Here is a 23821-nt window from a genome sequence, read left to right on the forward strand (position 1 = left end):
CGTCTAACAATTTCCTGAATTCTGTTGTCGTAAAGCATGTCACATAAATCAGGTGCCTCTAGGCAAAAGAGCATTCGATTCGAATCATCACGATGTCTCAATCGTAAGATTCTGCAGGGCCATTGGTTACAGGACTTGTAGGTACACCTACAACCTCGCCAGGCTTCTCCAGTTGCTCATTCTCGGGGCCAACTGAGTCGACGTCGTGGGTTTGAGAAGTTTCTTTCTCGCCTAGTCGGGCCTCAGCAGCTTCTAGCTTGCCCTTTGTTTCCTCGAGTTCCTTCTTCAATGCTTTAATATAATCAATGGCCATCTCAACGGTGCTGGCCTTGCTAATCTGCTGATTGCTGGGCTTCTCTTTCTCCTTTTCACTGCCTTTCAGACTGCAAGGCGTGGCATCTTTCACATTCTTCATGTTGACAAACCCAGCTGGAATCAGAGCTTCAATTTCCTTAAGCGCATTGTTAATGCGGTTACGTCGGCCTTGCTCCGCAAGCTTATGGTTTGTCCGCTTGGAGCTCAAATTTTCGGCCAACGCTTCAGGATAAGATACGCCAGGAAGGAGGGTTCCATCCAAGATATGCTGGTAGTTCGATTTGGAGGCTAGATATAAGGCCGAGGTCTCACTTGATATGCCTGCTGAACGAGATGAAGTCAGTTTAAAAAACTCGGCTGATTAATGATCTTGAATTTCGCTTACATTCTCCTCGGACCAATGGTTGTATGCTAGGGCTTATTTTAGGGCGTAGATTTGGACTTGGTTGAGATGAGCTAAGACTCTGTCGCTTTCTACCCAACGGCCCGAGTTTGGGCGTGTCTGATTTCTTGCCTATTGGCCCGCTTGGAGAAGGCATAGCGACAGTGCGCGGACTAGGAGCTACTGAACTTGGGTTACGCTCAGCCAAGGGAGTCGATTTGGGTTCTAGAGCTGGAGTAAGACCGGCTGACGTGGCTGGGGACGCTGCATCCGTACGGACATTTCGCAGGGAGGTGTCGATGCGGGTCACTTGTGATTGGGAGAAATGGGTAGTAGGAGTAGCTGCCTCTGGAAGAATAACCTCTTCCATGATATCATCGTGTGGCTCGGACGACACAGGGCCTGACGCTTGCCCAGTTGCGGCTGGACTATGCTGCGGCCGCTGAATGCGCATCAACATAGCTGGGGTCGCAGGCTCGTTTGTTTGCGATTGCACCATCTGAGGAGCAATCGCGGGAGATCTCCGAGCAGGGGGTAGAGCAGGAGGCGGCATCAGAGGTTCTGACAGGGGTTCAGGGGAAACGGAATCTTGGCCGGAGCTCTCATTGCTGCCATACCGCAGCCCGCTACCAGTGGAGGGTTGTGACCTTGGGCCACCTTGATGTTGGCTGAGGCCGTTCAATATCTCATCCGAGTTAATTTGTAGGAGTGACTTCTTCCGTGTCTGAGGCCGCACCGAAGGGGATTGTTGCTTCTTAGCCCTAGCAGAAAATGTCTTGGTGTTTGATGGTCGGCGTCGGTGTTTCCGAATCAAGCCAGGCGAATTTGGGGACGATGAAACAGGAATGGAATTGTCAATGGGGGAATTCACAAAGCCCATATCCGAGACATGGCCAGAATGAAATGGATAGCTGGTTGAATTCGCATTTTGGGCCTCGAGGGCGGGGGAGGTTAGAGGGGTAAAGTACTCTCCAGGAATTGTATACTCTGGCAGCCGGAATTGGGTCTCCAGTGGGGTCATCGCAGGAGACACCAAGGGGGTGTAGAGAGCCTGTAAGGGAGGGGTAGTGTATTAGCCACGCGCATATTGATGTAGAGTTTGTGGCAAGTTGACTGTTTCGCTTACTTGTTCCTCATTTATGCGAGCGTACCGGTCGTACATTTCATGATTCTCATCCACGCGTTGTGGGTATGTGGCCGCACTTCCCTGCATTTCAATACTGTTAGGGGTCGGAGGAATCACAGGCTGACCGTGAGGCACGTAAGGCTGGGATGTTGGCTGCGAATGGTGAACATGCTGATGGTGCGACTGCTCCGGGGGCTGTTGCAGTTGCTGGTGATTAAATATCTGGGAATGCGGGGGTTTCTGAGCATAGAAGGCCGGAGTCAACGGGGCATCGGAGAAGGACGCTGGGATAGAGCCGTGCGACTGGCTTTGGTGAACTTGGTTGGAGAGCTCAATGGAAAAATCGCCCATCATGCGGTCATACGACGACGATTGAGGGGCTACCGCATCGGTTTCCATGCGCATAAGCTGTTCCTGGCCCGAAGGAGTGGTTGAGGTAGGCATCGATACCGAATGAGCGACGGAACGAGGAGGGTGCTGGTCGGATGGCCCGTGCCCCTCCATGTCGGGGAAATGCATTCCAAACTCGAGGAAGTTGGAGAATTCATCGTCGCCGGGGGCGGTGATATCCGGCCAGGAAAGCGAGTTGTCTTGCTCCATGGTGGAACGGGAGGGTTTTCTTCTTTTCTTTTTTTAATATCCCTCCCCCTTGTTTGTATTTGCGTTAGAGATCAGTAAACCCCACTTCTCTGAAGGAAGTCTGGAACGCAGTGTTGCAGAACGAAAAACTAAGACTCTCGATTAAGGACAGTAACTCGGGAGTAATTCTGGGGGTATTTGGCAAACTGGGTCTGACAGAGCAAGGTTGGAACTTCGGAGATTGAAGCAAAGGAAATTGACCAGTGGAGATAAAAGGAAGTGAGCGATGGAGCGTCAGCTCAGTAAGATAGGCTGGCAGACATGGCGACCGTAGGAAGACAAGATGAATAGAATCCCGAACGTTGACTAACGGCAGAAGATAAAATCAATGAGAGCAGGATATAGATCTGGTGGAGACAAGACAATGAAGAGCAAGCGAGAGTAGAATTGAACACGAGCTGAATAGACCGATCGGGCAAGCGACAACATATGTTAGTCAGGTTTATTAGGTTGTTCGGTACCTAGTGAGTGAGTGAGCGAGTGAGTGAGGATCAGACAGTCCTCGGTGGTTCTGTGCCAGCAGGCGGAGATACGGAAGGTTGCTTAATTAATGTCGATAACCGGGGCGGGTTGGTTTTAGTTCGATAAGTGGAGGGGGAGAGAGAGGGAAAAAAAAAAAAAAAAAAAAAAAAAAAAAAAAAAAAAAAAAAAAATACAAGGTACTTCTGTATGAAGTAGCTCTGTACAGTACTAGTTTCTATTAGTAGAGTAGGTATATATCTACTCTGTACATATATATGCAATACTTACTCATTACCTACTTAGTATCGTATAAAATCCCTTATAAAATCACTGCTGTCTCTATCGGTATGTATGAATATTAAGTAATCCTTTCTTGTTCACATCTTTCTCTCTTTCTATATGTGTGTGCGAAAATCCTAGGCGATAGAAGTATATATGAGCTTGAAAATAAGGAGAAAGAAGAAAGGTACGATTGTACGGAGTACAGAACGGTACTTTGTACTAAATACCGCTTCCCGAGGAACTAAACCAATTAAAGAAGGTCGAAATATGGGAAGGTAATTAAACATGATTGGACGGGAAGAGAAGTAGTCGGAAGGAAGAAGCTACTAAAAGGTTCGGTTTTTACACCTGGGACGTACTTATGTAGTCGTTATCGATAAGGATTCTTTTTAAGAGAAAGAAATTTATTCATATAATATGTACACCCTTAATATATCTCCTATTCACGTTTGTAGCAAAATGAGTATACGTCTTGACCTTCCATGTGTGGTATCCATCCTCAAAAGGTACAAATTCGGGGGGACAAACAGGACTTCATCAAAACTGTTTCCCGGGCCAACCATGGATGTCGATGGGTCCGTTGGAAAAGAGACTAACTACTCTTGAGCCCTCAGGCGAAAGCACCAACCAGAAAGGTTTTCAGTTACCTAGTGGCAAACTTAGTCTGGAGAGAGAGGAAGTACGCTCCGTATTGAATTTGGGGGTGGATCTCAGGTTCGAAATGAAAGACACTTCCATATCATAATCCTATTATATGATTTGGAAAGACGTACGTATCATGGTTCATGACTGCCTATCGGACCGTATAATCCAAGTGGCATTTATTATACTCGTGTTCAGAGGAAAGATTTCGCTTCTGCTACTCGCACTTTTAAGGGGGGCGGCAGTTGCGCTTACAGTTTATTATTTATCCTTCTTATTTGCATTTAAAATTTTTTTTACTGGGATTATTATGGTTAAACCCTGTGGAATGATGAAACTGTCGTAGTCAGCAGCATCCCATTGTATGATACTACTAGTACTAGTAGTTAGTCGCATCCTCCAATATTACTAGTCAATGTATATACCATGGCAGCCACTTCTCCGAACCGGAGAATGAAAGAAGTCCAAAGAAAATGAAAGAAACCCCGACAGATTCAAAATCCAATCAATCAATAGATATTATGGCTGTTCTTCAATTTTTCCTTTTCTTCTCTAATTTACGAGTTTTATGAAACGGAGGAGACTCCCCCGACACCGATGTTCTGTCGCTTGTGAGCTAGCTTCGTGTGTGGATGCACGCTAGCGTCGTAGTTCTAGAATTGCAGGGTAAACCATAAAAGGTGATTGAATGTGGTTTGCTTCAAGTGACTATGCAACTAATGGTTTAGTCCAACCACTATCACTAGCCTAATAGCTTTGTGAGCCTGTAGAATGTTCGAAGGACAAAGTAATATTCCACTGAAGGATAAAATATAAATATTATCTCGACTAATAAAGGCCCTAGAAGCATTGCCACTATACCGGCTGTCTTCGATTTTGCCCTAAGAACTCCCGTCCACGACTTACTCTGTACTCTTTTGTGAATGACTCTTGATAAATATGGACAAACCGCTCTCCCCCATCATGTCTATTGCTTCATGATAGTTCTCATCCTACACCTACTGTGGCCGGAAGAGTAGTAGTAATAGTGTGTGTATATAGAGCTATTGATCTGACCATGTCTAGGTACATGTATTAGCAATGCGGGGTTCGGGTTGCTGGAGGGGTCGTGACTTGAACAACGTGACATGACATAACATGGGACATTGCAATTCAACAAACAACATCATATCACCGCGCATCACCTAAGCCAAAACTATCGTCTTTTTCATGTTTCTGCTTTTCTTCTCCATGTACATTCTGGGGACCTTGTATAAGTTCTCCTTACCCGTTGCCTATCATGAGACCGCCGGTCCCGGATGTCGCGTTGCGTAGGGCCCGCAAGGCCTCCATCGAACAGCAGTGGATCGACCCCCGCAATACTGCCCCCGCGACCTTCTTCCTGGCCCGCAGTCGTGATCACGATGCGGACGAGGAGCTCTCTCCTGATGAGTCGGTTCCTTCGAGGGATAGTATGTATGGTGTACAAAGCCTCGAAGAAGCCGTTCACGATGTCAATCTCTCTGGTTCCGAGTGCGAGCCCTATCTTTCGGGTGGAAACCATGATTCCACGACTCCGATCGGACAACAACAACTACAACCGCCTCCCCACGATCATCTAGATAATGGTCTTAACGGTGCTACCTCACTGCCTCGCCGCAAGTCAACCCTCAAACCAAGCGATTTACTCAATGCTAGCAGATTCGAAATTTCCTTACCATCTTCCGACCGCACTTCCCCCCGACCATTGACGCCCTCGAACCTCAGCAACCCAGATGATCCATCCTTTTCTCTTCCCAGCAGTCCCAAGTCATTCTCCAATCAGTCCCTGAGGCATCTTGATGACATCTCGATCACCGATGATGCAAGCAGTGAGGTTGTCGCGTCAGGAGAAGAAGACAATGATTTCCCCACGCCGTGCAATGTATGCCTTGATAGCGCATCTCAGTTGGTTATGCCAAGTATCAGGATGCCCAGTCGAAGGCCTTTTACAGATCGAGGGAAGTCATTGGGCCGTCTGAAGGTGCTAATAGCAGGTGCTTCTGGTAAGTACGGATTAGGTTAAGAATTGATCATTGGAGTATTTGCTGAATTAAACTTGTACCTAGGCACTGGGAAAACCTCTCTCATCAAATCTATTGTTCAAGCGTGCGAAGATATCGTTCACGTCGACCCCTTTCCCTCCCTTTCCCCCTCGACATCGTCCCGCTCACCTGGCTCTTCAACCCGACCCTCTCAGACACACAGTATTCCACCATCTGTCACGGAAATTTACGCTAGCACTAAACCATATCCCGTATGGTGGTCAGACCTAGAAGATTCACGTGTTTTGCGACGACGTCGGAGCATGGGTGATGTAGTCCTTGAGCGCAATCTCTGTTTTGTTGATCCTCAGTCCAACTCGTCGGAATGTGCAGGGCAAACTGACATCATTGTACAATATATTCGTCAACAGCTTCTCCGAGCGATGACGTCCCTAAACTCGGCCAATCATGATTTCCAGAATATGCTCGCGGGTAATGGTGGTGCCCAGGTTGACGCTGTCTTATACCTCATCTCCGAGGGTACGTGATGAATCTCCCCTTTTGCTCTATTCTGATTTGCCGGGCTCACGTCTTTTCAGATACCCTTTCTACAGATATTGAATCTATCCGGAAGCTATGCGATTGGACAAACGTCATACCCGTCGTATCTAAATCAGATCTCTTGTCATCCAGTCGAGTCTCGGCCCTCAAATCCACATTTCATAAGCAAGCCCAAGAGGCCAACATCAAACTTTTCCTTTTCGGGGATGCATCCCTCGGCAAAGTCGACGGGCTCAGTGCTCAGTGTCCTTTTGCAGTTTCGTCCGCTAAGTCCGACGATGATGACGTTATGGACGCCAGCACCTTGATGAGCCCGGACTACGCCCAGCCTTTGATGGCGTCCGAATTAATGCTCCTAGTCCAGATGTTATTTGACCGAGAAAACATAGCCTGGATGCGACATTTATCTGCCAAGAAGCTTGCCCTACGGCAACAAGAGCAGTTCTACTGGCAGCAGGATAATCTACCAAATGGCGCCCTTCCCGATGTTCACACTTTACGAGGCGGCCCCTCTAGTTATACCATGGCTCGAATATCCGACTATACTCGTCACGAAGAGAGGTTAGCCCGGGTACAGCTGGCAAAGTGGGCATCTGACCTTCAGCAAAGCCTACGTAATGAACGAGAACGATACGCTACCATAGCAAGGGGGGATCGTGCTGTCTGGCTCACGGAGCGACTGGGCGAGTGTGTTATAGATGGTTCGTTGGTACCTATCTCACAGACTCCTGGCTTCTGTGGTCTCCGTGTACCTGTGGAAAAAGCAGGCGGTGGTCTTCTAGTTCGGACACAAAACGGAAAGATGGTAGAATGCCGCATTGCACGTATAAGCCCTCATGATCCCCTGGGTCTAGTTTGGTGGTCTGAGGATCTCAAGCGACGGGGTTGGACCATTATCCAAATTGTGGGTAGTTTCGGGGTCGTTGGAGGACTTGCGCTGTGGCTTGCGAAGGCTTGGGGATTATCCTCACGAAGTTTCTCTGATTGGCGATTTGATTGGTATTGCACTGGCCATTAAGGAACACGCCAGCTACAGCGCCTACGCCCTAGGACATTTAGCTGCTAGCTTTATATTGTCTAGGATTGAGCAGCAAAAGGAAAGAGTGTGCCAGACTGGATCCATCCTCCTCTGCGAGGCAGCGGCCACCATATAGCGTCCCTGCATAGCTACTTCCTTACTGGCATTGCCTCTCAGTTCCCATGTCCTTCGTTGCTCTAGGACTGTTTCTTCAAGGCCGAATCACGCTTAATGAAATTAAACATGAAGCAATGCATGGCCCAATTTTATGCACTGATGGAGTAAGGGGTTTTGCCTGTTGAGTTTATTGATCTGTTGTTAATTGCTAATGTCTACGGCCCATCTCTCTGCTGTAGCAATACCAGCTCATGCGGGCTATACGTATCGGTAGCCAGATTCCATGCCGCTTGTTAGGCTATATAAAAGGCGCCCTATTTCTCTGGTCTCACTACCCGCAGGTAGGGAAGATAAAGGGTGGCTGGGTTCAAGATCGGTCATTAGGGTTTTGTTTATTCGAGTATACAGAAGAATTTATAGGGGACCTAGTAACAGTTGAAGGCTTGGCTTTTATTCGAAAGAGAAAAAGTTCTACCTATCTAAGATCACTCGATATCCGAACCCGGAGAAGCGAGGCAAAGCACAAGTCATGGATCAGACGGAATAATTTAAAGTAGTATGATTTGGAAAGCAAACGCTCAAAACGCCGAAAGAGTAAAATTCACATCGCAACTAGAAACCGCCTTTCTCAAGTCCCAGATGAAACAGCAATACGAGTCAGTGATGTAAGATAATCCTGATGCAGATACCGCTGGAACAGTTTTCAATAATAGGTCGTAAAAGCAGTTAAAATCTCGTTTCCGTTGCTGCCGAAACATTTAGTCAACCTCCTCCATGGAGCTCTCGCCGGTGGCAGCGGCAGGGGCCTCTTCGGCGGCCTTCTCCTCAGAGGTCTCGGCCTCCTCGTCGACGTTCAGACCGAGAGAGACAAGCTTGTGGATGCGCTCGGCAAAGCTGGCAGGCTCGTCGATGGTGAAGCCGGAAACCAGGAGAGAAGTCTCGAACAGAAGCTGAGTAATGGACTTGACGGTACGGTCGCTCTCACCATCAGCCTCGACCTTCTTCTTGAGCTCCTTGATGATAGCAGACTTGGGAGAGATCTCGAAGGTCTTCTTAGAAGACATGTAGGAGCTCATGGAGGTGTCACGGAGGGCCTGGGCCTTCATGATACGCTCCATGTTGGCAGACCAACCGAACTGGCCAGTACGAATGGCGCAAGGAGAGCCAACAAGCTTGTGAGAGACAACAACCTTCTCAACCTTGTCGCCGAGGATGTTCTTGAGGCTCTTGGCGAGACCCTCGAACTCCTTCTCCTCCTTCTCACGCTCAGCCTTCTCCTCCTCGGACTCCTCGAGCTCGAAGTCCTTGGTGATGTCGACGAGCTTCTTGCCATCAAACTCCTTAAGCTGAGTGAAAGCGTACTCATCAATGGGGTCAACCAGGAAGAGAACCTCAAAGTTCTTCTGCTTGAGGCTGTCAAGGAAAGGAGACTTGGCGACAGCCTTGATAGACTCGCCAGTGATGTAGTAGATCTGCTTCTGGTGCTCAGGCATGCGAGTGACATAGTCGGAGAGGGAAGTGACCTCATCACCGGACTTCGTAGACTGGTAACGGAGCAGCTTAGCGAGGGTCTGGCGGTTCTGAGCATCCTCGTGGACACCAAGCTTAATGTTCTTGCTGAAGGCGGAGTAGAACTTGTCAAACTGCTCACGATCTTCGGCAATTTCAGTGAAGAGCTCAAGGGTCTTCTTGACAATGTTCTTCTTGATGACCTTCATGATCTTGTTCTGCTGCAGGGTCTCACGGGACAGGTTGAGAGGAAGGTCCTCAGAATCAACAACACCCTTGATGAAGCTGAGCCACTCAGGGATAAGATCGGTGGCATCGTCGGTGATGAAGACACGGCGAACATAGAGCTTGATGTTGTTCTTGGTCTTCTTGGTCTCGAAGAGGTCAAAGGGAGCACGCTTGGGAATATAGAGGATGGCACGGAACTCAAGCTGGCCCTCAACGGAGAAGTGCTTGACAGCAAGGTGGTCCTCCCAGTCATTGGAGAGGGACTTGTAGAAGGCAGCGTACTCCTCCTGGGTGATATCAGCAGGGTTACGGGTCCAGATGGGTTTGGTCTTGTTCAGCTCCTCCTCCTCAATCTTGCTCTCCTTGACGGTCTTGGTCTTCTTCTCCTTCTTCTCCTCTTCTTCATCAACCTCCTCAATCTTGGGCTTCTTCTCATCGCCCTCCTCTTCCTTGGTCTCCTCCTCCTCGTCAGGAACCTCCTTCTCGGTTTCCTTCAGAACGTGGAGGTAGATAGGGTAAGAGATGAACTCGGAGTGCTTGCGAACAACCTCCTTGATGCGGCTCTCGTTGAGGTAGTCAGTCTGCTCATCCTTCAAGTGAAGGATCATCTTGGTACCACGACCAAGGGGCTCGCCCTCGGTGTCCTGGGTGAGGGTGAAGGTGCCGCCGGCAGCGGACTCCCAGACGTACTGCTCATCGTCGTTGTGCTTGGAGATGACAGTGACGCGGTCAGCAACAAGATAAGCAGAGTAGAAACCAACACCGAACTGGCCAATCATGGAGATGTCAGCACCAGCAGAGAGGGCCTCCATGAACTGCTTGGTACCAGAGCGAGCGATGGTACCAAGGTTGTTGATCAGGTCCTAGACAAAAGCGATATGGTTAGAGTGGGGTCCGTAGAGGCAGATAATAGACGGAATTGACTTACGGCCTTGGTCATACCGATACCGGTATCACGGATAGTCAAGGTCTTAGCCTCCTTGTTGGGGATGATGTCGATACGGAGGTCCTTGCCCGAGTCGAGCTTGGAGGGGTCCGACAAAGACTCATAGCGGATCTTGTCAAGGGCATCGGAGGCGTTGGAGATAAGTTCACGCAGGAAAATCTCCTTGTTGGAGTAAACAGTGTTGATGATAAGAGAGAGGAGCTGAGAGATCTCAGCCTGGAACTCGAAAGTCTCGGACATGATGAAGGGATGTGATTTTATTCTGTTCGACGCCGAATGTTCTGTTAGTCATCGGTATATTGAGAAAAGTAGGATACAGGCCCTCCACTTATTCAGGGAGGTTTATGTGAATCTTGGGGGCAAGACCGAAGAGCCCAGAATGATTCTCAGCTTTGGCAGCTACTCTCCTCACTCGGGTGGGGGTGGGAACAAGACTCACAAGGTACAACAACAACGTAAGATCGTTAAGAACAAGAGAGAGAATGAAAAGAAAAGGGACGGTGGGAGAGTTGAGATTCAGGAAAAACAAGGATAGAAAGAATCTGCTCCAGAAGGTAAAGCAGTCTTAGTATAGGATGGATGGAGATGAGAAGAAGCGAGGAGAAAAAGTGTGGGAATGAATGAAGAAGAAGAAAAGCTACCGCAAGCGACGGGGCGGAGAACTTAATGTTTGGCTGAGGGACACAAAATTTCGGCGTGGGCGTTTCTACGGCGATCCAGCAACTTCCACGCTCTCTCCGCCTTGTCTCGACGGGGATCTTCCAGTCTCTTCTACTCGATACACATCACAGCCTGGGTTGAATCCATGGTTCTCTACCAAAAAGAAGGAAAAAAAAAAAACCAAAAAATTCTAGTTCATTCAATTGGGTTCTATTTGGCATCCTGTTAAACATGTCCAATCTTTTTATTCATTTTCCCCCTCCATTCATCTTTTACCGATCATTCCCTTCCCCTTTTGTTCTGTTGCCCCTCCCCCTCCGAAAGCTGAGTCCCGATCTACTTCACTTTCTTGGTGCCTCAGGCTACCAATCTAGAACGTTCCGCTCCACCATCGATCGTCGGCGGAATGGGGATTTTTCGTATACGAGTATACGTACCGTACCTTCAGGTACAGTACATACAATCCTACTTAATACCCGTCCCCAGCACTCCGCCATAATGGAACTTTCTAGGAGCTATCGATTTCCCAAGTACCCAGCATCAGGTACAATGTACAGTGTACATACCTTGTCTACTGTAATCTTCCGGCCCACTTTATCTCCAGCCTTCCCTTAAGCTGGGACCTGGCAAACAAACATTGTAATCAAGATCACAGGAATCAATCCAACCAGGGCCCTCCTCCGACCAGTTTCACTGACCTCATATCGATGCCACTTCTTATGTGGAAAACAATCCATATCTATCGGAACACAGGGAAGCTGAGCTGAGCTGAGACGGGACAGTTTGCAAAATTCAGTTTCAGATACTTAATTCCGGACAATTCTTCGTAATACATGTGCAACTACACAGGAACAAGCAGGCACCCGTTCCTTCCCTCCTGGCCTGGTGGATTGGATAAGGTGACTCAATAAGAGCCACTGTGCCTGTAAAGGGAAACAGTCATTCGCCACCCACACCGTGGAGCTCCCCATGAATAGGACGTGTGTCAAACAAGTGTAGCATGGTACAAGACAAGACAGTGGCCACCACCCAGTTTACAGTTGCTAAATGAGATGAAGCAGAGATAAGGAAAAGAAGTTAGATTGGAACAACTGTAAACAAAATAGAAATAAGACCCTAAGAGAACAATACGGGCATTTAGCTCGCTATGCTAGAAGCAAGAAATGGTTGAATAGGTCATGACAACACATTCACAGAAACAAAACGTCATGAAAGCACAGACCAATAAGGAAAAGAAAGCCCTGTTGATGAGATATGAAAGAACAACTTTTCCAACCGCTAATATGCAGTGTGACAGATGAATGGGTCACATAACACATGTCATTATCAATAAGAGGGAGTAATACATGTCCTGGGTCACCATAAGCATCTGAACCTGTATGCTGTTGCGGGCCAGGATGAAGGACTAAGAGTTGAATGACCAGCAGGAGAGGGGGGAAAGGAGAAAAAAAAGAAGAGGAAATGGGGCCACAAGAAGAAAAAGACAGCGTGCAATGAATAATCTTCACCCTGATTCCGGTAGTTTTCTTTTATTTTTGTTTATTTTTGTTCTTATTTTTCCCGCCTCTCCGTTTGAGAGAAAGACGAAGTAGTGATCTGCTCTAAGCAGTCTGTGCCTGGTTGCGGGCTTTAGCATTAACGTTGCCACTGCCGCCACGGCCACGGGGAGCGAAGCCACCACGACCATCACGCTGGAAGCCACCCCGGCCCTGGCTGCCGGCACGGTCGCCGCGACCACGGCCGGAGCCACCCCGACCAGCGCCATAGTTGGTATTTCCCCCATAGGCGCTAGTACGAGAACGGCGTTCCTCTACGGAGATCTGCTCGCTTCCAATCTGGTGCGGGTTGGCAGCAACAGCAGCGGTGTAGCCGGCAGGGTCAGCGAACTCAACAAAAGCACAGTTCTGATGGCAATTAGCTTCCTTCTTTCCAAATAATTGAGACTTCACGGCGGGACCTACCTTCTGGCGGCTCACATCGAAATGCTTGAGCTTTCCAAAGCGGGACAAAGTCTGCTTGAGCAAGTTTGCATCGACCTTATCGGTGACGTTCTTGATATAAGCCATAACATTCTGGTCATCACCCGCACGAGGCTGGGTCTTCTTATGGTCGTGACCAGCAGTTTGCCAGCCAGATCCATCGTTGGAGGGAGGCTGGCTAGGAGTGCTCTCAGCAGCAGGAGTAGGTGTGGCAGCCGCAGCAGGGGGGGTAGGAACAGACTGGGCGGAGCTGGTAACAGGCGCCGGCTTAACAGGAGCAACGGGGATGGCAGGCACAACAGGGGCAGTAGCACCGGACTTAGAGGCAATGTTGGCCCAGGTCTTTGGTACGGCTCTGGCGGGTACAACAGGCTCTTTGGCCGGAGCAGCAATTTCTTTCTGGGTAGTCGGGGCAGGCGTAGGCTCCGGAGTCGCAGGCTTTTCCGTCTTAGAAGCTTCAGATTCAGCCAAGGCGGGAGGTTCCTGAACATCCTCGTTGCTCTGTGCCTCGGTTCCGTTAGCCTGAGGTGCAGGTTCCTCCGGTTGCTTTTCCTCGGCCTTTTCTTCCACCTGTTCAAGCTTCTCGTCCACCTTGGCAGCTGTGACTTCGTTGGCATCCTGGGGCTCCGCAGTCGGGGCACTCTCGGTCTCAAGCTGTGCGGGTTCATCCGCAGCCGGCTCTGTGGCAGGCTCGACAGGCTCGACAGGCTCGGCAGGCGCAGCGGGAGCGGGCTCCTCATTCACAATATCCTCCTCATCAACCAAGTATCTGAAGATATCATTGAGAACATAGTATCCATTGGGTTGCTCAGCAAGAACGAAGGTCTGGATAAACTTGCGAGACGGCTCGGACTTATTGGAGATCTCACCGATGACGGAGATTAAGATGTTGTCAAATGAAGCCTGAGAATCGACGTTCAAAACACGGACTTTGCAATCTTGGAAGTCAAGCTGTTTGATTTTCTCATTGATAGCCTAAATTGAGGGGGTAAAGTCAATAAAGCTCAATGGAAGAAAACACCTAGGAGTGAAGGAAGTGAACTCACCTTCTGGCCCACAGCAACAGGAACCGACTCCGCTTCAGTTCCAAAGACAAGCTGCGAACGCCGAGAGTAGAAAAGGTGCAACTTGTCTGGACTACGGCTCATATTGGTATAATATTGCTCAACAAAATACCAACCGACCTCGTCCTTAGAGATCGCATTCTTCTGCTCACTAGGCGGGACATTAGTGGGAGTGGTAGATTGCGCTGGCTGGAAATTCGAGGCATTGTTGGCAACAGCGTGGGCATGGTTGTAAGAGTCATGATAGGCGTGGGGTACAGGGTAATTGCCGTTAACAGGGGCTTGAGTATCGGCCATTGTGTTATCGAAGGTGTTTTAAGGTCGGTATGGGAAATGGAAGCAGAAATGGTCTAGGGTGTCGTAAGGTAGAAAGTAGAGGTATATGAGCAGTGAACCTCTATGTGATAATGAGTAGAGGCTAAGAAATCTAGTGACTTTTCCTCGTTCGCTTTTACTAACCCCCATGCCTGTCAGTAATTGAAGGCCAAGTGTATCGTTGGGAAAAAAGAGCGGGGAAGGGCAATTCTCACAATGCTAGAAAGAAAACCAATAGACCCTTATAGATGCAATAAAATGAAAGTAAAGGAGAACGTCTGCGTTACAAGCGTTTGCGTCGTAGTGGTGCAAGAAGGAAATAGAGGAAGATTCTTGTGCGATTTCCAATCAGGTCAAATTTGCGAACAAGGCGGAAAGAGGGAAGATAGTCGAAAGGAACTGAACACGTTGAGAATCGATGGGGAGAGGGTAATCAACAGGAAAAATCCGATGAATGGTGAATAGTCGAGAGTAGAATGGGATAAGAAGGTGTTAGGTGGGTAGCTAGCAGCTGGATAGGAAAGAGGAAAAGAGAGGGAAAGCGACGGGATGCTTAGCAGTTTGCAAAATGAGTTGACCTGGACTTGAAAGGTCGGTTGCAGTGCGGCGCCTCTTAGCGCCCCATTTCCTTCCCTTACCGCCTGCCTAACTCGCCGGTGGATCTCCATCGGACATTCCGTTTACATCACTGCATACTGGGTGAATCATCCGGTAGTATAGCAGCCAATGCAAATAGAATTCCAGCTCCTACATCTGACTGTAGGGGGATCCAAGGGGCCAGATCGGAACTTGCAACCAGTCCACTGAGACATGTTGAAAATGCTTCTGTCCAAAGGATCACTATCATCAATGAGGAACTATATTCGTATACCAATCACATTAAGGTCTATTGTCATTTCTGAGTAAGTAGTTACACTCATCGGAGACGAAGATTCAATCAGAAGGTCGCATTGAATGTAAAGAAAACCATAATATCGGGAACAAATAGCTGGCTTGGAAGAGGGGTATGAGGGATATGAGAGGTCAGGCTTCTCATCAACGAAGACGTATAGCAGATACAGAAACTCATTCACGTGGTTCACCAAAGAAAGCCGCGGAGCATGCAACATGGGCAAGCAAAAGGAGAACAGAGAAACAGGTGCTCAAAAAAATTATTAAGGACCAAAAATAGGTATCAAGACAAAGTGTGTATATGAAACTTATCGGGTAGACCACAGTTCGTCTACGAGCTTGTAGACTCAGCAGCAGCCTTCTCGTTCAAAACTGGCTTGCGCATGACAGCATCCTGACCAGTCATTCTCCGGTCAAGAGCTCGTTCCACCTTCGCACTCAGAGCCAGCTTGCTCAAGTTATCGCTCTTTTCGGGAGTAGGGACGAAGCGTTGCTTCTGAAGAGGTTTGTTCTCTAGGCGCTCCAACCCGTCGCGCAAGTGATGGAATTCGGCCAAACGAGGATCGCCACTTGGTAGGCTTCCAATGGTGCCTGACGAAGCAATCGAAGGGTTTCCGCTTACGGTCGAAAATCTTTTCGACGCTCGGGTCTAGATCCATGGTCAGAGAATCTGGTCCGTCGCAGATGAATAATAACCGGTGAACCTACAGAAGGGGCCATGATCGGTCTCTCAGAGTCAAGCGATTGATGCCTAGCCATGATAATATTGGTACTGTGATCAAGTCCTTGTAGGCCGACTGCCGAAAGCAATGAGTGGTTGTGCTTGAGAATCGAGCGCAGGCAGACGAGTGCTAAACTACTCAGGAAGTAGCCTGCCGAGGTTAGTACATTGCAGAGAATTTTATCTCGGATTAACGCGAACACGATAAGTAGAAGAAGATATTACTGAAATGGATAAGGGGTAGATGATAGTAAGCGGGAATAAATTAGACTGCAGAGATAGTATGGGGCAAGCGGCTAAGCTGACCGTCAGATAAAACATACCTGAAAGTACAGAGTCAGACTCCGACCCCTGATCGAGTATATCGTGGGGCGACCTAGAAACTAAAAGAGAAGGCAAAAGTAAAGTAAAGGAAAAGGAAAAGGAAAAAGGTCTGGGAGAGGATTAGAGGGAGGGCTTGTAGACCAAGTAACATGCAGCAGAGGATTCAGGAGAGCCGAAGGGCAACGGATGACAATGTGGGTCTTACGTCTCAAGAGGATTAAACTCGGCCACGCGGGAATCGTTGGCCGTTGACCAGCTTTTGTTTCCCTTTCCCTTTCTCATTCTTGTTCTTTCTTTTATTTTCATTTTCTCTAATAGTATTTAACAACAAAGCAAGATCCAGAGTTCAAATCTGCTTCGATCAATCCAAAATCAATGATCTATTGACCTAGCCATGATGTGTAGGGATGACAATTGAATACATAAAAAATTCGTTCGTATCTTAAATACTCCGTTAAACTACGTAGATATAAATCATTTGTTACAGCAATGAAAATCTTGAAAGTGCTGATCACCCATTTCGGGTATTGAGGGGGGAACTTCAGCTCAGTCAGAGGGATTTTTTCCTGTGTGAGTGAGTAAAGAAGACAAAGGGAAATACCACCCTCTATTTACTACCCTAAAGGGATGGATTTTAGTCGAGAATTTTCCTGGTGTTCTTTGATTTACATACATAGCATCTGAAGCAAAAGGCTTGCATTCTTTCCACAGCTACAGTACAAAATATATTTGATTAGACTGCCACGTGCAGAGGCAGCCACGCGGGTTGATCCTCTGTTGCACCCGCGTTGGCTCGACTAGGTACTACTACGACTACTGTGGAAGCTGGAAACTGAGCATCCATCATCCATGCATATTGGCCTTCAAGCTTCAGGTGGGGTGCAGGGCAAGATACTAGTGGCCATAGTACTTTTGTGTATACAACTACAGATGAATACAATATGTCCGTGCAATGAAACGTATCCACTTCGATAAGATACCCATACTATTCAGACTATTGGAAACACAAACTACATACCTAGTTGGTTTCAACTTAAGATCATGACTAAAAGTCGGCGTTAAGAACCAACAGCGGGATGTTCGCCCCTACCATGATGACTTCATGGATTTCTAGCTGAGCTGGTTAATTAGTTAGTTAGTTATACATAGTATTACATACACTGGGATTATGACGAGAAGCGGTGTAGAAAGCGGTCTTGGATCACCCGATTCTTTCCCACGAACGCTTCGTCACGATAAAAACACACCAGAACTACAAGCATTTATGGGACTTTCTTGATTTCTAAGGTCAGTTAACCCCCTTCCAAGATCGACACTTGATGTAAATCAATAAAGAATAGTTCAGTGTAAAATGCCGAAGCCAAAATCTCTTCTAAAAGAATCCAAAGCCAAGAACAAAAGGAAAACCACTCAACAGGTACCGTATCCACGACAGTCCGACATTCCCTTTTGCCGATGCGCTTGCTCATTTTTGACAGGCTCCAGAGACTGCAGATGAGTTCTTAGCTGGTGAGTCTTTCTGAACCCCAGACTTGCACCACTGTCCTACTATGTCTTTAGACGGACAGGGACGGTTAAATCCACCCTCGATGCAGCCATAGCTAAACTTATGCAGTTGGCGTCGAACAGGAAGAGGCTGGAGAAAAATGGCGAGCTGGTGATGCAGCAAAATCTATGCGCTTTTTTATGCGCGCCATTGCAACTTATGATGACGGCCTGAAAAGGTATCCTCATGCGGTTGACTTGGCATACAACAAGTATGTAAGCAGACAGCTCTATCCTCACCGTTAGATGCACCAGTGGGCATGCCATTGCGATCAGCGACATAAACTTACCGTCGAAAAGAGCAAGAGTTCAATATGAAATCACCCAGCACCCCAAGTTGGCTGCACAACTGCCTGCTCCACTAGCAGATATTTTAAACATAACGCTACAGTCCCACAGGGAGGCCCTCAATCTAGATCAAGACAATGCGGATGCTCTTTTTAACACCGCTCAAGTGCTCACAAGCCTTGCCGAGGTAGTCACGGATACCAAACATCCGTCTGACGCACAGCTGTGCCGGGCAGTCAAATACCTGCAGGAAGCAATAGAGCTCTTCCAACGTTGTCTCATTATTCAAGAGATGCGATATACTGAAATGCAGGAACAAATTAAATTGATGGAGTCTGGAGATGTGGGCCCAAGCCAGGGAGAAATGCAAGAGCAACCCATGCAGAATAGCACAGAGGATGCAGGTGAATCGAAGTCTTCTGAGCAACAAGAGCAATGGGCTGCTGTGATTGAGCCAGTGACCAAGGATACCCTCGTCGACACAGCGGTGGCACAGTTGGAGACGCTCACAACCCTCTGCAACTTGCTTACCTTTAATCCCGGAGTCGGACTTGGTTGGGTTGAAGAATCCTCTGCAGACTTGCTCCAAGAGAAGATTGCTGCATACGTTGAGGGTTCTAGCAGACATTACGAGGCATCTTTGGCCCGTGCCAAATTTACCTGCGCTCTGAACGAGGTGCTGTACCGAAGCGGGCGGATCGAAGTTGAAACGTATCAAACAGAAATCGCACGTGTCTTTGGTCCTGATCTAGACCTCTCTGCGGATCCCGAAGGCCTCTGCAGCAAAGCAGATGCGCTCACGTCATTCAACACAGCCGTTACGGATTTGCCTCCCTCGCACGACCATGAGGTGTTTACAAAATCACTATCGTTGCGGTGGCAATCACTATCGGCTGCTTTGGATGCTTTAATGAAGGCTGCCAAACTTCCTGATGCAGATAACCTGCCCAAAATTCATGTTGCACGAGGAGACGTAGAGATGAACAGGTGGAGACTCGGCATGTCTCCGTGGGAATACACCATGGCTCAACAAAATGCCACTGTTCTCCTTCGGAACGCTCAAACATACTACCGAGGCGCCGCAGCTCTCGCACGGAGGGATGGGAGTGCAGACGAAGAGCGTGATGGAACATGTAAGGAAGCCCTGGCGGCCGCTTTAGAAGGCAAGAAAGACAAATTGCAACAGCTCAAATCCACCGCGTTTAAGGAGCTTATGATTGTCGCAGAAGACGTGGTGGATGACGGGTGGCTAAGCCCCCGGGCTATGGAAGCACTGCTGTCGTAAATCTGCCCCTTTTATCAGGTCAGGAAGGCAGCTCTTTCGCGCGTGGTGACGTTCTGCATGTCGTAGGCAACAAGTACCTAGCTACCAATCATATATCCGATCTAGTTTTGACTTCTTCTTCCATCTGTAAAGCTTCCTTGCGAAGATCGTTCTCCATACTAAACTGCGTAGCAGCGGTCGCAGCGCCCTCCAAGTCTGCAGCCACAGACTCAAGGCTCGACAGCAGATCCTCAATCTCCGATCTTTGAGACTGGATCCGCTGAGACAACACCACGTTTTCGCTTTGTATAGACTCTATGTTCGCATTCAAAGTTGCTTGAGCCTCCTGCAAATGCGGAGCAAGGCGTGCGCGATATAGTTCCTCCGGAGTCAATGTATGGGGTCTAAAAGAGATGTTAGCGAAAAGTTGGCTCCATGATAAACCCCCAAGAACGATGAAAAGAAGAGCCCCCCTGGCCCCTGTTCTCTCCAAAACCGAAAAGACATCCAAGACAAATGAGAAGGGGGTGGAAAAAAAAAAAAGAAAGAAAGAAAGAAAGTCATACGCAACATCTCCCTGTCCCTGTCCACGGTCTCTCCTATGCCTCGCCTCCCCCATCAACCTATCCAACTCATTCAACTGCCTTATCGCATCTCTCTCGTGTATGATATCTTCGAACTCCGCCCTTGCGCTTTCCTCCAGTTTCGCATTCAGCTGTCTCCAAACCGACTCTAGACTAGCCGGAACATGTTTCGCAGGGGTGGGAAAGCACCCGGAGAAGTTGGCATAGGAATTTGCTCGCAATGTACGCAACAATGCCTGGTTGAAAGTCTTCTGTAGGACAGTAGCGCGCGGGCCGGGTGTTAGAGCGACTGGCGCTGGTGGGGGCGGAGAGGGCGAGGCGTCTTGTCTGGAGGGATTGAGATTGTTGCTGCTGTCTTCGGCCATTTTCTTTGTTTTGTTCCTTGGTCCCGTTTACTCCAATCTATCCGCCTTTTCTGTTACGTCTTTTGGCCGGCGTATGTGAGCGTGTTGTGTTGATAAGTATGGTTTGAAAGCTATAGGGCCAATGTCTACGCCAAACGCGTCAGTCACATGATGGGCGTAGATCCGCAGTGGGTCCTCCAAGATTAACTATCGGCCGTTTGTACAAGAGTACCTTCTCTAGACTTTCTCTTTCTTCACTTGGCAAGATATATGCGTGGTTGCCAGTCTCTTGTTGGATGGGGCTAACTGACATTACATTCTTCCATCACCATCCCTATCGTCGTAACGCTGGTGTCGATGGTGGGATTTGTGCTCCCTACATACACACGTGCATATTGCTTGACAGTCACTTCATCTACCTGATATCTATCGGTTCCATGCGCCCTAGTTACTCCATGATCTTCGAATAATTATATGTTGCCCAGTCAAATACCATTGGAACTAGTGAGTCAGACGTCGAACGCTGTCGTTCGAGATATAAGTCTGTCCGATATGTCCTCCATGGTCTACTCCACCTCTGCATCCAGGATCTCTCACTAGACTGCCTCTCCTGATGTCCCAGTAAACCGCCTTAAAAGCCGGCCATGAGATGGACATATAGATCATACTGTTCCAAAATCCTTGGAGCGGCAGAACAAAGCTCGATACATAGTTCAGAGCAAAGTTATATGAGTGAGGATAGGCAAGTGAATATGCCCGGTTAACCGTCGAAGGCACCTGGAACCATTAGCCATGATTTCAGCTAGAGTTGACCACAGTAATTACGAACCCAGGTGACAATTAAGGCAATGAAGAAGAGCATCGCATACTTTGTATAAGCCCAAGCCGCCGTACTTGTGTCGGACATTGCACGGCGGCGGGACCATGACTCCGAATGAGAATGTTTCATTGCTTTTAACGGGATGCCACTGAACTGTCTGCTCATGAAGCCGCCCTCGATGGTGACAGAGTACGGGTTGTAGAATGGGGATACAGGGTTGCTCAATTCTTCGGCAGTTGGGTAATGCCCTTGTTGGGGGCGTGTAATTTCACTCGTTACGCGGATTTCCGTTGTTGCCCTACTGTAGGTAGGCTCGAGGGGGCGTTCGGCATCGCGCATCTCGAGCCCCTCATAATGTTCTGCGGTCGGCTCGCCTTCATACCTGGGATAGGAATCTGCCGAGTCGAGGTTGTCAAGCTGCCGCAGTTGGCGTCGTCTTTCCCAGATGACACCGCCAGTGCGGATATAGATGGCCAACGTCAAAACAATAAAGAACCAGACTGGGCCGTAGAAGACCGCAATCCGTAACCAGTCCCAGGTTTGCGAAACCCAACACCAGAGCTACAGCCATATGTGAGGACTTGTTTATCTCACTAGGTTCGGTCACTTACCACCGCATAGCCGTAGACCTTGCCCCGGGCCTTGGTCTTGATGAAGAAGTACGCGACAGAGGGGATGAGAGGCAGTCCGTAGCAGAAGATGAGATATTTCCACTCGAGCCGTCGCAGTTGATCGGAGTTGTATTTGTAAAAGAACGTCAAGTAAACATTACAGGCCATGGCAAAAGTCCATAGGGCATCGGCGGGCATGAACCTGTCACGCCATTAGCAAGCTGCTGAGTGAACCACCGTCGTTTTGTCTCTCAGCTTCTTCGGACTAACCATTGGATCAAGAAGGCCTGGAACTGACACAGGGGACTGTCGAGCCCCATGTGAATGCCTGATTGAGAAATGACGGTTGCGATATTGGTCATCAAATTGCCCCAAGAGGCGTAAAACACCAGACGGCTGATGGGCTTGCGGAAAGCACTTGAACCAAGGAAGGAGACGACAATGATGGTGGTGCCGGTTAGAGAGATGGCCGAGCAAACCCGTTCGGTTACTGAGATGGCATATAGTTGTTGTTCCGACAGAGACATTGCGAAAAGACCATGCTGAACCCGATAGCGAAATAGAGGACAAAGTTGGTATCTGGGTATCACGCGCAGAAAGCCACAGTCCAAGTAGCTATACAGAAGCCAATTCCGTTATAGTGTACGTGGGGACGAGCAAAGCCCCTTGCCATCTATCACCCGAATGGCAAATATCGTAAATTGATTGATTAGGAAGAACAAGACCAGCTCTGCGGGCGAGGATGCCCAAGAGGGTGTAAAGGATCTGACGTGTATCGGAGGTACCTCGCATCACAGTACCATATATGGGGCACAGTCCTCTTTAAAACATGACGACATGAACATATGTGGAGAAATCGCCCACAGCCAGACAAAGGGATCAGAGGGTCCCAGCAAGGGTTCGACCCTTCATGAGTTGGGCAGATGGAACCGCAACCGTCGTCTCGGCTCCGCATGGGTCTGTACTGTACGAGCGCTCATTCGTGGAGGAGGCAGAATTGAAGGAGATCCTTTGGGTCTTGGACGCTGGTAAAGTTTGTTCCGAAATAGGGTTCGATTAGTATATCTGTATAGTAATGGGGGAAAATCCTGACCTTTCCCTTTCATACTTTTCGCCCTATCACACCGGTCCTTGAATAATATAGAGAAATAACCTAAAATGAACCAGAAAGAAACTTCAAGCAAACCCCGAGAGTATGATATAGGATTTCTGGCGAGGAGGACTGGTCACGCACTTTGTAGGGCATTGGCTAGTGCAAGGGCGTGATTATCCCGTTGGTTGGTGGGAAATAACTTTTCATTTCCAGAATGAACCCAACCTTCGCAACGAAAGTGAAAAGAAAGGAATAAATAAAAAGAAATAAAACAATAATTACCCCCGGTTCATTCGCAGCCCATCCAGTGCTTGGCGGTCTTTACCCCTGTCTTTCCGAAGTAGAAGTGTACATACATAGGAAGAACATAAGTATATTGAACATATCTATATCCACGATATCGTTACCGTATACTCGTCGAGGAGAGTCCCTTGCGTGACATCACTCAGAGTTAGTCCGACCTTAAAATCCCGAAGGGATCATGCATCTCCACCCTCAATAAGCCTCCTCCTACAATGGTATATCGTCATGTCTGGAGTGGCAGAAAGTGACCATGGAGCTGACTAGTCCGCAATAAGCTATGCCTGCCTTAGTGCAGCAAATAATATTTATAGAGAAAGGATGATCCCGTGTGCAAAAAGAAAAGGTACGGGCAAATGAACGCCACGAAAGCCCTGTGATCCACAGGACACAAAGAACATTTGCATAACGAGTGTTGGGCATGACCCACGGTTGTTGCAAGAACAAAGGGACGTGTATCAAGCTTGTCTCGAATTATATCCTCGCCGACTCCAGCCTTTGCCCAATAGACAATTGCCCTTGAGAGGGGAGATAAAGAACATAGAAAACAAAGCAAACACGCTCCCAAGCATCAGCCAGGTAGCCGATTATGGTCACGGTGAGCCATGCGATAATAAAGGAAAGAAAGAACGAAGAAAGAGGTAGAAGAGGGAAAAAAGAAAACAAGGCATGATTAATGGTAGCTAGGCCCTCATTCATCGACCCAGTCTTTTATTTCAATAAGAACTGTAGGGTGTCGGCCAAAAACTACCGCGATTCGTATGTAATGTTGTATAGACATCCTACTA

General features: G+C 48.3%; 10 protein-coding genes across 10 annotated transcripts; 3 read left to right on the top strand and 7 right to left on the bottom strand.

The window, feature by feature from the left end:
• Positions 1-52: 52 nt before the first annotated feature.
• BDV37DRAFT_186975 (phosphate-sensing transcription factor PHO4) lies at positions 53-2688 on the bottom strand. Its single transcript, XM_032079589.1, has 3 exons — positions 1824-2688; positions 701-1748; positions 53-636 (listed from the first exon to the last, which is right to left on the bottom strand). The coding sequence occupies exons 1-3, from the start codon at positions 2421-2423 to the stop codon at positions 98-100; spliced, it is 2187 nt and encodes a 728-aa protein (XP_031938431.1). The 5' UTR covers positions 2424-2688; the 3' UTR covers positions 53-97.
• A 2439-nt stretch (positions 2689-5127) lies between these two features.
• On the top strand, positions 5128-7499 carry BDV37DRAFT_273887 (uncharacterized protein; the record flags this gene model as incomplete). The annotated part of the gene is made up of 5 exons (XM_032085132.1): positions 5128-5872; positions 5936-6073; positions 6245-6391; positions 6466-7316; positions 7494-7499. The coding sequence occupies 5 exons, from the start codon at positions 5128-5130 to the stop codon at positions 7497-7499; spliced, it is 1887 nt and encodes a 628-aa protein (XP_031938432.1).
• Positions 7500-7521: 22 nt separating this feature from the next.
• BDV37DRAFT_187494 (uncharacterized protein) lies at positions 7522-8205 on the top strand. The gene is made up of 2 exons (XM_032079593.1): positions 7522-7711; positions 7787-8205. Exons 1-2 carry the CDS (start codon positions 7613-7615, stop codon positions 8102-8104), a joined length of 417 nt encoding a protein of 138 aa, XP_031938433.1. The 5' UTR covers positions 7522-7612; the 3' UTR covers positions 8105-8205.
• hsp90 (chaperone Hsp90) lies at positions 7615-10470 on the bottom strand (the record flags this gene model as incomplete). Its single annotated transcript, XM_032090101.1, has 2 exons — positions 7615-10147; positions 10213-10470. 2 exons carry the CDS (start codon positions 10468-10470, stop codon positions 8306-8308), a joined length of 2100 nt encoding a protein of 699 aa, XP_031938434.1. The 3' UTR covers positions 7615-8305.
• Positions 10471-12176: 1706 nt separating this feature from the next.
• Positions 12177-14377, bottom strand: BDV37DRAFT_187333 (NTF2 and RRM domain protein). Its single transcript, XM_032079592.1, has 3 exons — positions 13916-14377; positions 12852-13844; positions 12177-12794 (listed from the first exon to the last, which is right to left on the bottom strand). The coding sequence occupies exons 1-3, from the start codon at positions 14228-14230 to the stop codon at positions 12492-12494; spliced, it is 1611 nt and encodes a 536-aa protein (XP_031938435.1). The 5' UTR covers positions 14231-14377; the 3' UTR covers positions 12177-12491.
• A 63-nt stretch (positions 14378-14440) lies between these two features.
• On the bottom strand, positions 14441-15011 carry BDV37DRAFT_187015 (uncharacterized protein). Its single transcript, XM_032079590.1, has one exon. It carries the CDS (start codon positions 14914-14916, stop codon positions 14602-14604), a length of 315 nt encoding a protein of 104 aa, XP_031938436.1. The 5' UTR covers positions 14917-15011; the 3' UTR covers positions 14441-14601.
• A 459-nt stretch (positions 15012-15470) lies between these two features.
• BDV37DRAFT_285960 (uncharacterized protein) lies at positions 15471-15859 on the bottom strand (the record flags this gene model as incomplete). Its single annotated transcript, XM_032087834.1, has 2 exons — positions 15471-15788; positions 15848-15859. 2 exons carry the CDS (start codon positions 15857-15859, stop codon positions 15471-15473), a joined length of 330 nt encoding a protein of 109 aa, XP_031938437.1.
• Positions 15860-17535: 1676 nt separating this feature from the next.
• On the top strand, positions 17536-19302 carry BDV37DRAFT_273890 (uncharacterized protein; the record flags this gene model as incomplete). Its single annotated transcript, XM_032085133.1, has 4 exons — positions 17536-17601; positions 17663-17693; positions 17800-17941; positions 18030-19302. 4 exons carry the CDS (start codon positions 17536-17538, stop codon positions 19300-19302), a joined length of 1512 nt encoding a protein of 503 aa, XP_031938438.1.
• A 44-nt stretch (positions 19303-19346) lies between these two features.
• Positions 19347-20367, bottom strand: BDV37DRAFT_187529 (PMF1/NNF1 family protein). Its single transcript, XM_032079596.1, has 2 exons — positions 19848-20367; positions 19347-19685 (listed from the first exon to the last, which is right to left on the bottom strand). The coding sequence occupies exons 1-2, from the start codon at positions 20228-20230 to the stop codon at positions 19391-19393; spliced, it is 678 nt and encodes a 225-aa protein (XP_031938439.1). The 5' UTR covers positions 20231-20367; the 3' UTR covers positions 19347-19390.
• A 1-nt stretch (position 20368) lies between these two features.
• On the bottom strand, positions 20369-22167 carry BDV37DRAFT_296382 (putative cAMP receptor-like protein; the record flags this gene model as incomplete). Its single annotated transcript, XM_032090102.1, has 4 exons — positions 20369-20986; positions 21039-21590; positions 21641-21842; positions 21911-22167. 4 exons carry the CDS (start codon positions 22165-22167, stop codon positions 20711-20713), a joined length of 1287 nt encoding a protein of 428 aa, XP_031938440.1. The 3' UTR covers positions 20369-20710.
• Between the last annotated feature and the right edge of the window lie 1654 nt (positions 22168-23821).

The sequence above is a fragment of the Aspergillus pseudonomiae genome (assembly GCF_009193645.1).
Source record: "Aspergillus pseudonomiae strain CBS 119388 unplaced genomic scaffold BDV37scaffold_68, whole genome shotgun sequence".
In the NCBI taxonomy this organism is placed as follows: Eukaryota; Fungi; Ascomycota; class Eurotiomycetes; order Eurotiales; family Aspergillaceae; genus Aspergillus; species Aspergillus pseudonomiae.

What these genes read in the sequence shown, in the direction of transcription:
- BDV37DRAFT_187494 (XM_032079593.1), top strand. Translation starts at nt 7,613, where the DNA reads ATGTCCTTCGTTGCTCTAGGACTGTTTCTTCAAGGCCGAATCACGCTT. An exon ending in CAATTTTATGCACTGATGGA is followed by an intron (nt 7,712 to 7,786) that starts GTAAGGGGTTTT and finishes TCTCTGCTGTAG; the next exon opens with CAATACCAGCTCATGCGGGC.
- BDV37DRAFT_187015 (XM_032079590.1), bottom strand. Translation starts at nt 14,916, where the DNA reads ATGGAGATCCACCGGCGAGTTAGGCAGGCGGTAAGGGAAGGAAATGGG.
- BDV37DRAFT_187333 (XM_032079592.1), bottom strand. Translation starts at nt 14,230, where the DNA reads ATGGCCGATACTCAAGCCCCTGTTAACGGCAATTACCCTGTACCCCAC. An exon ending in CTGTTGCTGTGGGCCAGAAG is followed by an intron (nt 13,845 to 13,915) that starts GTGAGTTCACTT and finishes CCCTCAATTTAG; the next exon opens with GCTATCAATGAGAAAATCAA. An exon ending in TCGATGTGAGCCGCCAGAAG is followed by an intron (nt 12,795 to 12,851) that starts GTAGGTCCCGCC and finishes AATTGCCATCAG; the next exon opens with AACTGTGCTTTTGTTGAGTT.
- BDV37DRAFT_187529 (XM_032079596.1), bottom strand. Translation starts at nt 20,230, where the DNA reads ATGGCCGAAGACAGCAGCAACAATCTCAATCCCTCCAGACAAGACGCC. An exon ending in CAGGGACAGGGAGATGTTGC is followed by an intron (nt 19,686 to 19,847) that starts GTATGACTTTCT and finishes CATCTCTTTTAG; the next exon opens with ACCCCATACATTGACTCCGG.
- BDV37DRAFT_186975 (XM_032079589.1), bottom strand. Translation starts at nt 2,423, where the DNA reads ATGGAGCAAGACAACTCGCTTTCCTGGCCGGATATCACCGCCCCCGGC. An exon ending in CTCGCATAAATGAGGAACAA is followed by an intron (nt 1,749 to 1,823) that starts GTAAGCGAAACA and finishes CCTCCCTTACAG; the next exon opens with GCTCTCTACACCCCCTTGGT. An exon ending in ACCATTGGTCCGAGGAGAAT is followed by an intron (nt 637 to 700) that starts GTAAGCGAAATT and finishes CTCGTTCAGCAG; the next exon opens with GCATATCAAGTGAGACCTCG.